The 13,450-nt window shown below is 34.1% G+C and overlaps 1 protein-coding gene across 1 annotated transcript in view; it reads right to left on the bottom strand.

The window, feature by feature from the left end:
* Nucleotides 1–500: 500 nt before the first annotated feature.
* GLRA3 (glycine receptor alpha 3) overlaps nt 501–13,450 on the bottom strand; it is a 90,266-nt gene continuing 77,316 nt past the window's right edge. The window contains 7 exon segments of the mRNA XM_086611886.1: nt 501–770; nt 4,444–4,563; nt 9,117–9,263; nt 10,871–10,890; nt 10,893–11,009; nt 11,012–11,060; nt 11,062–11,084. Coding sequence (XP_086468012.1) covers nt 501–770; nt 4,444–4,563; nt 9,117–9,263; nt 10,871–10,890; nt 10,893–11,009; nt 11,012–11,060; nt 11,062–11,084 — 746 coding nt within the window.

The following is a 13,450-nucleotide window of genomic DNA, read 5'->3' as shown; positions in this document are numbered from 1 at the left end:
GACAAGAAAAAGTCCTTAAAACTGTAATCTCAAATCAGTAATTTGTCATTATCTTGTAAAATTGAAATAAAGGTTACAAATACTAATCTATTCTGTAATACTGTGGGATTTACCTAGGGTATTCAGGATCCATTTTTTTTTTTTTTAAATTAAAAATACACCAGAATAAAAAAAAAATAAGGAACATCAAAGAGTATTGTACAATTATACCACTATGTAACAGTATGTATAAATACTGGCAGTAAAGCTTCAGTAGAGAGTGATTTACAATGAAAAAGTTGTTAATATTTAGTTTGACACAGAAAGTTTGCAATAGCAGATGTATCTTCTCTGGGAGTCATTCTTCCATTCCGCTGTGACTGGGCATTTCAGTCATGCAGGATCCTTTGCCCCACACCTCAATGCTTTTAACTCTCCCAATCACTCCTCCGATGCACATTTCTAACAGAAAGCCTCCTGTTGAACATGGCAGCCAGTGTGTACTGAAAGCCTTAATCTTGTTATTGGTGAATGTCCTCATGCCTGATGATTTTGTAAATTACCCAGTAAAAAATATTGAAAATCAGAAAGGCTAATGGGAAACAAGCTCTGGATATTGTGTCTATCTTCTTGGCCCGGTCAATGAATACCTTTCTCATCTCGTCAGGGCTTTTTGGGGCAGCTTGAACAGGGTTATTTGGCCCCTTTTGTGTCACTCCATCTTTTGCTTGCAGACATGGGCCCATTCCATATGCTGTAAAGCTAAACTGACTTTCTCTTACGTCATCATCCTGTTAAAAAAAAAAAAAAGAAAAAGAACAAAAACAAGAAGTTTTTTTTTATTTATTTACAGAAATGTTATCAGCTGCTAAATAACAAATATTGCATCGTTACCTCAGTGCCTTCTTGAAGCCACAGTTTATCTTAAATGGTTGAAATTTCAGCCCTATAGTGTCTGTCAAAAATATTGCAGCAGCTTTAACAAGCACAGAATTTTCCTACTTGTTTATAGATTCTGTAATCTATTTAGAGAAAAGAGAAAGCTTAGTAAACTACTGGTAATCAGGCACACAATTTCTGATTCGTTTTGATTTTCTCGATTTACAGTAAATATGCAGAGTCTTCAACTGGGCAAACTTCTCACTGGTCTTTTAGACAACAGCCATTAGGTCTGTACATTGTTTGAGGAAATGGAATCCTGGTTTCTAGAGATACTCATACAAGCAGTAATGATGTTCACGTTAATCATACTAGTGAGAATTCTGCCTATTTGGTCATTGTATATTTAGTTATTCAGTTATCTGTATGCCTTGTTTCTGTGGCTCCCTATGAATATAACAGTTAAAAATAATAGTATGTAAAGTGTCTTAATTTAAAATTAAGGGAATGAAAGTTAAGGCCAGATTTTTCTTCTGACTCATTCTTATGTCGATTCAGGAGAAAACTGAAAAATACATTTTGAATTCAGGCAGCTATAAGAGAAAATGGTTTTTAATCACATGGCACAGAAACAAAAGTAGATGGTCTGAAGATATACGTATTTTCATAGAATGCATTTCAAGAATGTGGCTTCTATCTGGAGACACTCTTTGTACTTCTCTTTAGCTGGTTGTAGGTATTCTCAAGTAACAAAGGAGTTACAAATGTAGGAAAATAAACGATACATAGACTGTGAAGCCGGGGCCAAGTTTGGTTCTGAAATATATTCCAGTGTGTTCCTTCACTATGTATGCTACTCAATGATAGTCACGTGATTTTGATGGCATTCACAACTTTTTAAATTTTGATTTTAAATTAAGGATTTCCTATTTTGGATGTCTAATTAGCCTAGTTGTATTAAGATTCTAGACTTTTATGAAACATGACAAAGTATTATGTATATATTATTTCTTAAATAAGTATTTTGGAAAGAAATTTCCATAAGCATTAAAAAAAGAATTGAGTAACAGTCCATTTTCCTGTTGTAAGAGAATTTTTGATATTTTGAAGCTCTTCCTAACTGAAATTAAAATAAAAGGATAAAAAAACATATTTACTAAAAGAAGTAAAATAATTAGTGTTTCAGTTCAAGAATTCTGAAGTTTTTTTGTTTTATTTAAACCTCTTACAAGGAATTACAAGAGATGTAATTTCTCAATAAACAAACTTTAAATTCAAACTTTCACATTTTTCATTTTGAAAATGCCTATGACATCTGGAAAATCTAAAAATGTTTTGGAAAGGAGATTTAATTCTCAACATATTTAAAGTTTCAATTAAGTAGTATTTGCTAGAAGAACCATTGTTAATTACTTTGTTTAAAAAAATTCCAATCATGTTTATCATCAATATTAGTTGAGTAATTTATCTACAAAAGAATGTGGATCAACTACTAAGTTTCAAGTGAACTAGTTGGCAATTAGCATGAGCATCTAGCAGAGCTGCAGTTATCAGCCAGCTTCTGTAGTTATCACCCAACTGCAATACTTTTTCATATCTGTAAATTGAATGAACTTGTAGAGTAATACAGTTCACTAAAACTGCTATATTTCAAATCTATGTTTGAATTCTCCTATAAAAACAAAAAAAAATTAAAGGAAAATTAACATGAAAGAAAAGGAGGAGGAAAAATCACTGACTTCACTATGGAAATGAATAACGGAAATAAATAATGATAGGATTGTTATTTGATGACGTGATAAAACAAAGGTCCAATTACTACAATAATGTTCTCTCCTGTCAGAAAAGAATGGGAAACAACATATTTATAGTAGTCATATTGAAGTTTTGTAGTGTTGTATTCCCTTAACAGAAGTTAGAAATACAAGGACTGTGAGAATTTACACTAAACTTGTCTTCATATGTACAATTCAGCATTTAAATCTTTTCATGCTTTTCCAGAAAATAATGCTTATGATTGCACAGGCTCAAAAAGATAATAAAATAATTCTTCTGAGTCGCAGCTTCCAGTTGGCTATGGTTTCAGGATGAAGCACTATATACTAGGATTTACTGTCTCTATTCTATGCTTACCTGAAACCACGAGGACAGGCAGGATGGCTGGAACATGCCAAGTCATACCAAAGTGCTAGGGCTAATGGACATGCAGGAAAGAGCGTCTTCCAGAGCATTGTAACATGTCAAGTACCTCCATAATTTTTTTCTACGCTACCAGCTGGAATATCCAACATGTGGTTCTGCAAATTTCCCGGCAAGTTCATAATATACAAAAATAATAAATTTGGCCTCAGGTTCACATCTGAGAGTGCTCGTGCACAGCAGGAAACATGCAGTTACTGTTATTATTGATATTAACTTTTGAGTGCTTTTTCAAAGGCATTTTTATAAAATATCAGTGACGCCCTCTTTGTTTTTATCAATTGACTTGGCTACAGTCCCTCTTTTTGACTAGAAATATTTCTCATAATGCACGTGTCTGAGTCTTCAGCTGTTGAAATTATGTAGTGAAAGTACCCTATATGCCCCTGTTGAGATTCTGGACAGTGACTCTTTCTCAAAAAATCCTATATTTTGGTTGAATTTTTTTTAAAATGTAATTAGTAAGCTTTTTATGTGTGTGTGTCTTTTGTGTACTTGATTAGTGCGTCATCACTAATGATAAGAAAAGAAAATGAATGATTTCTTATTGATTTTTGATAAAGCTTTTAAAATCTTATTCTGAATGAACTTTAATAAAGGCTCAATATGAATGCGCTTTTTACACATATGGCTTTGGAATCAACAATTTGAAAGTTATTCTGCCTACAGCTACATATAAATATTTTACCATCTTTATTCAAATTACTGTAAATAAAGATAGGAAATAAATTTAGCTAACAACTTTTATTTAGAAAGTTAGCATTCTTTGGAGACCTGAAGGAAATAATTTTGATTAGTTTGTTTTTGTATAAGTGTTGTTCTACAAAATACTTAGCTATAAAGAATCAGAAAGCTGTCAGCTTTCGTGGCCTTGTGACTATGCTGTTTTCTGTCCATATATGTAATAATATATTTCTCTTGGTGAGTAATATGTATAGGGGCTTAAAATATCTCTTTAGCCTTTCCACTGTAGGTTGTGGTAACAGCTTGAAGACTGATTTGAAGCCTTGGCTTTGCTAATTGAACACTATATTTTTTACTGTTTATTTTTGAGAAGAAAAAAAAAAGTTATTTTACACTACAAACAGCTTGGTTTTAAATGCTGATCTGGTAGCAATGGATTTCTCCTTGAACTAATGTCATTGTTCCTTTGAAGTTGCAGAAAGTAAAATTTTAATATTATGTTTTAATCCAGATTTAAACAGATCAAATTACAAAATTAACAAGACAGATACCTTTAGTAACACTTCACGTCATCACATACAGGTAGCAATGAAGGTATATGGAGTTCACATGGGAAGACATTATTTCAGACAAAAGGACAGGGCCTCTATTAATGACTGGAAATCACATTATGACAAATGGGACATCTTCTTCATAGTTTACCCTTAAATTTGTACTGTAGATTTGAGGCAAAGTCCCGTCTATAGGTCCTGCACATCTCAAGCCATTGCTATGCTGCAATGATTCACTGATTTCATTTCCATCAAGAACTCCCTCAAAATACTTTCATCAAAATGGGTGGGTTGACCAAAAAGAAAACAAAAGAAAAGAGGTGTGATTACCATTAAAGACACTCTAGTTTGCATGTCTATTTTCCTTACTAAAGATACAGTGATCTTTAGATTTTTGAAAATAGAATTAAAAGATTGACTATTCCTGAAAACTAAATATATTAAAAGTTAATCTAAAATCCAAGTGTTTTTCAGTATACGTACAGTTAATGTTTTTCCCTGCACAGTGTAAATGTAACTAAGAAAAAGCACCGATCATAGGTATGTTTCAGTATCCCTGTATAACTTCTAAATCTGCCATTTTTTCCTTTTGTCTTTCAAGACTGAAAGGAGTGTAACTGTAATGAATAATTACTATTAATTCATTCTGAAGGAATGTTTCCATCACATTAGCAATGTAATATTTGTGAAATAGTTGTGTTCATTAGCCAAATTTCTTTCTCTGACAAAGTGCTATGGATCATATACTGACTGCCAAATAAGGTCTCAAATTGGGAACCAAAATTCCCCTCTTCTCTGGATTCATTATGCTGTTTGTGTAATCATAAAGAAAAGAGATCCTTTTTGAAAAATCTCTTATGCCTGTTGTGATGTCTGTAGGAAAAGAGCAATGATTAGGTTGCATATTATGTCGCAATAACAGTTTTTATTTTTAAATGTATTTATACCACAGTTCTAGACATTTCAAAATTTTTGTCAATTCTGTGCAAATTGGATTGAGCCTCTGAAAAGAAATTTACCTTTCAGTTATCTGGGATCATTGACTGAGGTCCATACTTACAACCATAAAAACAGTAGCCAGAGGGTGCAGTTATACGTAAGAATCACTTTTGATGCTGCCGTTACTGTTTTATGGGAAGGGAGGCTGTAAATGTACTAGATGGTGTAAGAAAGGCAACTATAGATGGAAAAAGCATAAGGAAAATGGCAAGGATAGATGGGCTTTGGATGCCAAAATGTCTTGATACAGCTCTGTATATAATTACATTTTCTATAACTGTATGATTTTTCATAAAACTGAGCAGCTCTTATTTCATTTGCTACACTCGTTTACTGCAGAGGTTTTATCCGAGTCTGATCATATACTTTTTAAAGGAGATATTTCAGTTGTCCTGTGTTTTTAATCAACATTGAGGAAGAATATCCCATAGTTTTGATTAAATTTACGAAAGACTCCAACCTGGGAAAAACTGCTTGAGGATATGTTTAAACTTAAAATTAAATTCAATGATTTAGACAAAGAGTCTGAAAAATACAGGAGAAGAGTTGGTAGGTGCAAATACACAGTACTACATTTAGCCAGGAATAATCAACTTCACAAACGTAAGATGGAAAGTGAATGGATCTGCAGTAGCTCTGGAAAAAGACCTGGGAGTTATGGAAAGTCACAATCTTGGTATGAGTCAATACCATGCTGCTGTTAAAAAGGCAAATGGCAAACTGGTTTGTATAAACAAGTATATAACTTGCATGATGTGATCCTTCAGCTGCTCTCATCTGTTACTGGCTAGGTGTCAGTATAAAATCAGGTGCAAATACAGTTTTGAGGAATTGTATGGACTTATTAGGAGAATTTCCAGGGAAGGAGAATGAGAATGAGAAAATTAAAAAAAAGGCTGTACCAAACAGGAATATTTAAAGAAAAGAAGACTGAATGGAAATGTGCAAATGCCTACATAAAGGAGTGAAGTAGTCTGTTCTCTGTGCCCCTTCTACACAAGTCATGAGAGGCTGACAAAGGCATGACTTAAAAACTTTCTAAACCAGTGGAATAGATTGCAGGGGAACTTGTGGAGTTTTTATGTCTGGGATGAATTAGGTGTAACTGATTTTGACTTAGGTCAGGAAAAGAGATTCATTTACCTCCCAAGAGTATTCCTGCACTGAAATTCAATTCTGACCATTAGTGGGGTTCCTTGGCAAAAGTAAATATTTCTTGCAACAAGCATGTCTTTTTAATTACAAAGAAAATGATGTTATTCATACATATTCTTTTCTGTCAGCATATACCTGAAACGAAACATTTCCAAAACCATCTATTTTTCGACTTGCATATAGTCAGATCACTAGGAATTTCGCTGTACCCTTGCAGATAAAATGTCAATGCCAAAAAATTCTATATTCAGCAGTTGGAATTCACCTGGATGAAAAACCTAATCCTAGTAAAATGTCTCAACCGATAAGCATATAGGATGAAAATGTCTAATAAGTTATCCTAACTGCTTTATTTCTCTGATCTGTTTGGACATAAATACTGAACAGAATAACAGTTCTCACTGTGAAAAGAAGGAGGATTTAACGTAGGAGGAAACTGCTGAAGTTTATTTTGTACATAGCCTTTTAACCTAACTTCTTTTCATCTTTTGACTTTGTGGTCAAATGAACATTTCATTATACAAGGTAGTTTTAAAACTCAACACAATCTAATTCCTGAGCACCAGTGGCTGTTTGACCTACTTCGAAGGGATACCAAACACATACAGAACTTTGTAGTAATAAGCTATAGTAACTGACTTTGATAAAGACCAAAGAGGAAGGAAACACAAGTTAATTTGACTTATGATTCTAGGGCCTGCATTTCATGTTAGAAATTGTGGTGAATAAATAATAACATTTGTGGTTAGGAGGGCTGATTATTAACTGCTTTCTTTTAACATCGTTTATTATTTGTGTACCAAAGGATACAGGATGTGATCCAATTTTTTGAAGAAGTAAAATCTTCATGCTGTAACATTTCAAGTTCTGGTATCCTTGTTGGGCAAGAAATGGTTTAATAAAACATTGAGAAAAAGAGAAGCAATTAGCTGAGCTGTCTCTAGAGCTTGAGAAGGTGTATTCTCAAAGGTTGACTCTGCCTAGGAGCTCTAGCTCTACGTAGAATTGGAGTCAGTCAAGAAATGTTCAGTTAAGTCAATCTTTTCAGAAAAATGTCTATTTGTCAAAATCATAACTTTGCATGGGAATAAAGCTTTTCTTAGTAAATTTAGGCTGAGAAACCTGTCTCATGATGAAACGTACAGATACAGGGAAAGCCATATGCTCCCAAATACCCTCACCTGGGTATGTTATGAAGAAAAGCATTGAAATGCGTGTCTTCATCTTTCAGAACCTAAGGAGATTACTTGATACTTTACTATAGACCTTGCAGTTTCTAAATCTAATCCCCGAGTTTTATGAGAACCTAGCAGGCAACCTACCAGAAGCTAGAACTCTGTCTATTGAAGTGTAAAATTAGAATAAGGACTTTCAAATGTGAATTCAAAAATACCATGATGTCAAGCACTGATCCAGCAAAACACTTATGTCAATGAGACTATTCATGTGCATAAGTTTTTAAGTGATTTTCTCTTGGAAGTGCTTTGTGTATTGTAGATCCCTCCTCACATACTCTCTGAAGGTGGCGAGGCACTGAACAGGTTGCCCATAGAAGTTGTGGATGCCCCATCCCTGGAAGTGTTCAAGGCCAGGCTGGACGAGACTTTGGGCAACCTGGTGTAGTGGAGGATTTCCCTGCCCATGGCAGGGGGATTGGAACTAGACTATCTTTAAGGTCCCTTCCCACCCAAACCATTCTATGACTCTACGATTAAGTGGGCTTTACAGCATTATGGAGTTTCAATATTTTCTAAGTAAAAAGGAAACAACCTGTAAAACATCTTCTTGTGATGTAAGCAGTAAATGGAGTCAAATCTTCAGGAATGAAAGATGGCTGAACTGAGTCATGTCGCTACAATCAGACTTACATCCAGAGTAATATTCTAGATAGTGACTGAAAGCCAGTGGGAAGGGTCTGCATGACATCAGTGGTGGGTACTCATTTAAGGAATAGGTTGGAGAAATATATTCTCTTTGAAAAATACAAAGTAGGAATTACATATTGTTGTAAGAAATTTTGCTTATTGCTTGGTTTAACTGCAGACTTCAGAATTCAAGCCTGTATCCTTAACTGTTTGACTTGCACATTGGTAGTGACATTGCTGAACTAAAGTTTCCTGCTAGTTATATTAACAATTTACACTAAATTAACATGACAGAAGGAGGAAAAACCTCAACTTCTCAGCCTTTTAAAGTAAAATGTTTGTTCTTCCACCAATAATATTAATTGAATAAGTATTTTTTGTATTAGAAAAATACTTACATGAAACACAACTTTAAAGGCTTTGAACTGAATTCTAGAATGAAATTTAGAAATATTATTTGTTGCATCTCAATGTAGTACAAACTGCTGGAAATACCAGTAACATTCATCCACTGAAGTATAATCTGACTTTTCTAACAGAGTGAAATTCATGCTTGTGCAGATGGCTCCCACATGGCCTATGTCTCATTTAAATCCCTCTTAATCCCTCTTTCGAGAATTCAAGTTGCATTTGTGCAGTGCATAGTCCTTGTAGTGACCCTCTGCCGACAGTGAATTTCATTCTGTGCTGCCATTTTATTTATACTGCCACTTTAAGCTGCAGTATGTTTACCAAATTAACCCTATATCCTGGCATAAATCAATCTCAGACTCTTTTTCAAAGTCGTGAACACTGTTACTTTTACCTTGTTCTTCTTCCTCTTGCGGCGGAATCGTAGAAGTTCTTTATGCTGCCTTGACACAAAGTTTACAGCTGCGTACTCCAAAAGTGCAGAAAATACAAAGAGCAGACACACAGCCATCCAGATGTCAATCGCTTTGACATATGACACCTATGGAGAGAATAGAGCAGAAGACTGAATGTGTTAAAAACACAGATGTGAAATTTAGTATTTCATGTCGGGAGGAAGTGCATTAATATCTCCACATCTCAACACTACTTTTACAAAAAAAAAAAAAAAAAGCTAGATAACAAGAGGGCCAACAATTCAATCTGTAAGGGTTAAATATTATTTTTAAATACATAGTCTTTCACAAAATGTGTTTACTGTTTATGTCATTAACAGTTCCTCATAATGTACTGTGTATTTGATCACAAACCAAATAATCCACGAGAAGCACATGCTCTTCCTTTGTTTATCCTACTGAGATCTGTGAATGATATTAAGGAACCAGAGGACAGCTTATAGTGGGACCAATGGGAATTCCTGCATTATAATGGATCTGACCTAAAGTTCCCGGAATAGAAATTAGGTAGAAGAAGGGAAATAGATAGATAACTCTGATATGTTCATTCTCTGCTAATGTAGACATGGTAAATCAAAGGCATAGGATTCGAATTAGTCCTGTAATTTGGACACAGTGGAAGTATGAAAATGAATTACAGAGTACATGAACTCATGCAATCCTTTATTGCCAAGCTCAGCTGCAGGACGTAATCTGAACTAGGAAAGCAGGGCCATCTTCCTTCTCTGTGTGCAGATTTACAAGAGCTGTGTTGTATAAACCAACATAGCTAGCTTCAGGCCTCAGAAAAGTGACAAACACATCTGTAGCTCTCTCTGATAACCTCTTACATTCTTGCTTTTTGGAGCATTTATGGCATTGCGTTTTCTGATCTGTCAGTGTTACATTCAGCTGCATTTAGATCCACATACTCGAGGTGCAAAGCGCACTCGCCTCTGTTTAGGGTATCTATTCTACTTAGATAAAATATTAATTAGCAAACCTAAAAGTATGATGTTAAAACTAATACAGAAGTAGACTTTGTGTATTTTTGTTGTATATATTTTATTTCTATTAACGGCAATGACACCTGAAGATGGTCAATGAATAAGCTTTAAAATTAAAAGAAAATCTTTAAAGCAATGACAAGTCAGAAAACTTAAATAGTTAATCATAGAAATATACTTTAAGCTATTTACGTTGCGTAGTGACACATTCTTTATACTATTGTTTGGAACTATTTAGCTTCATATTTTTCTGCATCTTAATGTAAATGTGTTTGTAACTAGTGAGTTAATTCATAATCTAGGCAGGTTTTTAAAGGGATGTGATTGAGAACAGGTTGGAATCCATGACCTTTAGAAATTCAGTCATATTTGCTGGCATGTCATCAGATGCTGGAATCTGGAAAAGGACAAGCTAGTCAATTCCTAACAAGCAGCATTTATGTAGTACTGAAAAATATTGCTTTCATCACCAGCTGAGGTTCATGGAATTCAGTAGATATGTGGTTGGCTAAATAGATGAGACAGGAGAGAAACAGAATATATTTGATTGATAGCTCAAAACCCCCCATAATATTTCAAAGCTATTTATCTCCTTTAGAAGATGCTTAAATGCTCCTAATTAAAACACATATTGTAAGGTTGACTGACGTTTATTTGCCACATAGCATTATGACTAATGCAGTACAAACAAAGAAAATTCTGCCTACCTTTGGAAGAGACGCTCGTGACCTGAGCTTTGTGTTGTCATGGTCAGTACAGTTGTTATTCCTAAAGCCACTCTGGCTGGAGCTGCATCCATATTGATCCAAAATGACACCCAGGAGAGAATGACGATCAAGAGACTCGTATGTACATCTGGATGAGATAGTAACCCATCTGCCTCTCAAGGTGAAATCGGGACTTCAATACATGTAAACTTTCCTTTTTATAACAAAGAAGAAATATTCAATAGAAATAGAGCGTTCTTTACTGTCAACTTCTAGTGCACCTTTTAAAGAATTTCTGCTTAGTCAAATGTATGTATTATCTAATGAAAGTTGAATGTTTTGATTTCTCTTCAGCGATTTTTAATATATACAGTCCCCATTATAACAGAAGTATCTACTGGAAAGAAAGCAGACAGAAAAATTAAAAATCTAAGAATTCAATAAACTCTGGAACAGAGGAAGAGATGACTGAAACATGAGTGATTATGACACAGGAAAGTTCCTCTTTGTGATCACTCTTGTTATCCCACTTTTTGTTTGGAAATACTGCTGTATGCAAAGAAAAGTCTTGCTCTCCCATTGTATAAAATCTTTTTATCTTTTGGTTCAATTTTAAGCTTTTTTTTTTTTTTTTATCCAATGAATTTGGGAAAAATATAGTAAGATTGGTGTGGGTTATCAATGAGAGATTTTGTAAATCTTTCCCTTTATCCCCATTCAAACTGTCTCAACTCGAAAGTACAATGACCAAGGTTCAAACAAAAATCAAGGACTTGAGATTAGGCAACTTTAGGAAGATGGTTAAATTGCCTAATTTTTCCAGATACTGAACATCAAGCAACTTTCACTAATTTAACAAGAACAGAACAAAAAAAATATATTGTTTGCTCATGAAAATACCATAAACCCATTTTTTTCTCTTATCCAGATTTCTTTTTTTACCCTGTAAACTGTAGATTATTTCATAGATCTTGACCTGCTCTTATTATATATTCTAATTCTGCTCAGCGCTCGTATTTGTCACATATGAATGGTGCTGAAGGCAATGCTGTCACTATAAATAGCGTGTGTGTGAAACAGTTTTTCCCACCAAGAAATAGACAGATTTTTTTCCTTTTTTGACTGAAAGCATTTCCTAATTCTAAATTTAACATGGAAAGCTATGTAGTTATTTATTTCTTAAGTGATATGAAGTTTTTAGTTACGTTTTCCAGTAATTTTTGATGGCTATTTTGCTAACCCATTTTTATTTCCCTAAATGCCATTTTATAGCAAATTGTTGCACATTAATAGTGTTTTAATATTTATCATATTAACAAAATTTATGTAATGGCCTTATTTATGAGTTTTTCCTATACTAATTTAATATATTGTGTATTATGTGACAATACAGTTAGGCATACAGAAATGAGTTTCAGATAAAGTCAAACTAATGTTTTTATTCTAGGCATATTAAGTACTTGGAAATATCTTCTGAACTCCATTATTTTCATAATAGCTATCTTAACAGGTCATTAGTTCTTTCTATGATGTTGTAATAAATGTGTTTATATGAAATTTGTATTCTACTGAAGAACTAAAAAAATCATATTTAGAAAGATGATAGTTATGATGTTCAATTTTGAAATGACATGATATATCTCAGGAGTTTCATATCTGCCAGCTCAGTTATTAGTTCCATTTCTAACTGCCGGTGTTTTCTGAATCCTACCTACATTCCTGAAATCTGTGTCCCAAATCCTGGCTCAACCATCTGCTGTCCCAGCTTCAAAAGTGATATCTGCTTCAATCAAGGAACTAAGTCCTGGTTTAACAAATGGGAATTTTGGTGTTTACTTCAGAAAAGTCCAGGATTTCCCCCCATGTTTCTCTTCCAGGATCTTCAAAAGCATATCTAAATGATACATTCTTCTACTTAGCAGATCAGCACTACCCACAGAACTAGAAGTTTTACTCTCATTGGCCTTTTTCAGAATCATATTCTTACTTTAAGCTGGTCCTTACCCTGAAGATTTCTGTTTTGTGACATTTGTTCTGTTGATTTAGCAGCCTTGGACAGCAGCAGTCTCTCTCTCGTACATCACAGTAAATCATGGTGGTAAAGAGTGACAGAAATGCATCAGCCAAATCTAGGTCTCTTGCAAAGCCATTTTATTTGGCATCACATCAGCAGGAATCACAGTTCAACATGCAATTTTTTCTTCTTATAGAGTCCTACATTCTTCTTTCAAAACAAATTAGGAAGAAAAACTAAGGAACATCAGAACTGGTAATATATGCATAACTGGAGTGTCAATAAACATTGGCTATTGCTTGTACACAGTTTTTTTTTCTTCAGAGAAAGGTGGGACAAGGGATCTGAGTCTCTCTCTTGAATACTCAAGTGGGCTTGAATTATTTCAGAAATTTCAGCACAAAATACTATGATCCTAAAAAAGTAGCAATAAATAATATATTAGCTCTGATGTGGGTTATTTTTGTGTAGTTGCAAGTTTGCCAGGTTTGTCTGAACTAAGAAGAAAGAGAGGAATAGCTGTGGACAACAGAACCCTAGCGAAATGAAAAAAATTGTGAATGAAA

This window comes from Tauraco erythrolophus, chromosome 5 (genome assembly GCF_009769465.1).
Source record: "Tauraco erythrolophus isolate bTauEry1 chromosome 5, bTauEry1.pri, whole genome shotgun sequence".
NCBI lineage: Eukaryota > Metazoa > Chordata > Aves > Musophagiformes > Musophagidae > Tauraco > Tauraco erythrolophus.
Note: the sequence above shows the minus strand (reverse complement) of the source record. Positions and strands in the feature narration are given on the sequence as shown.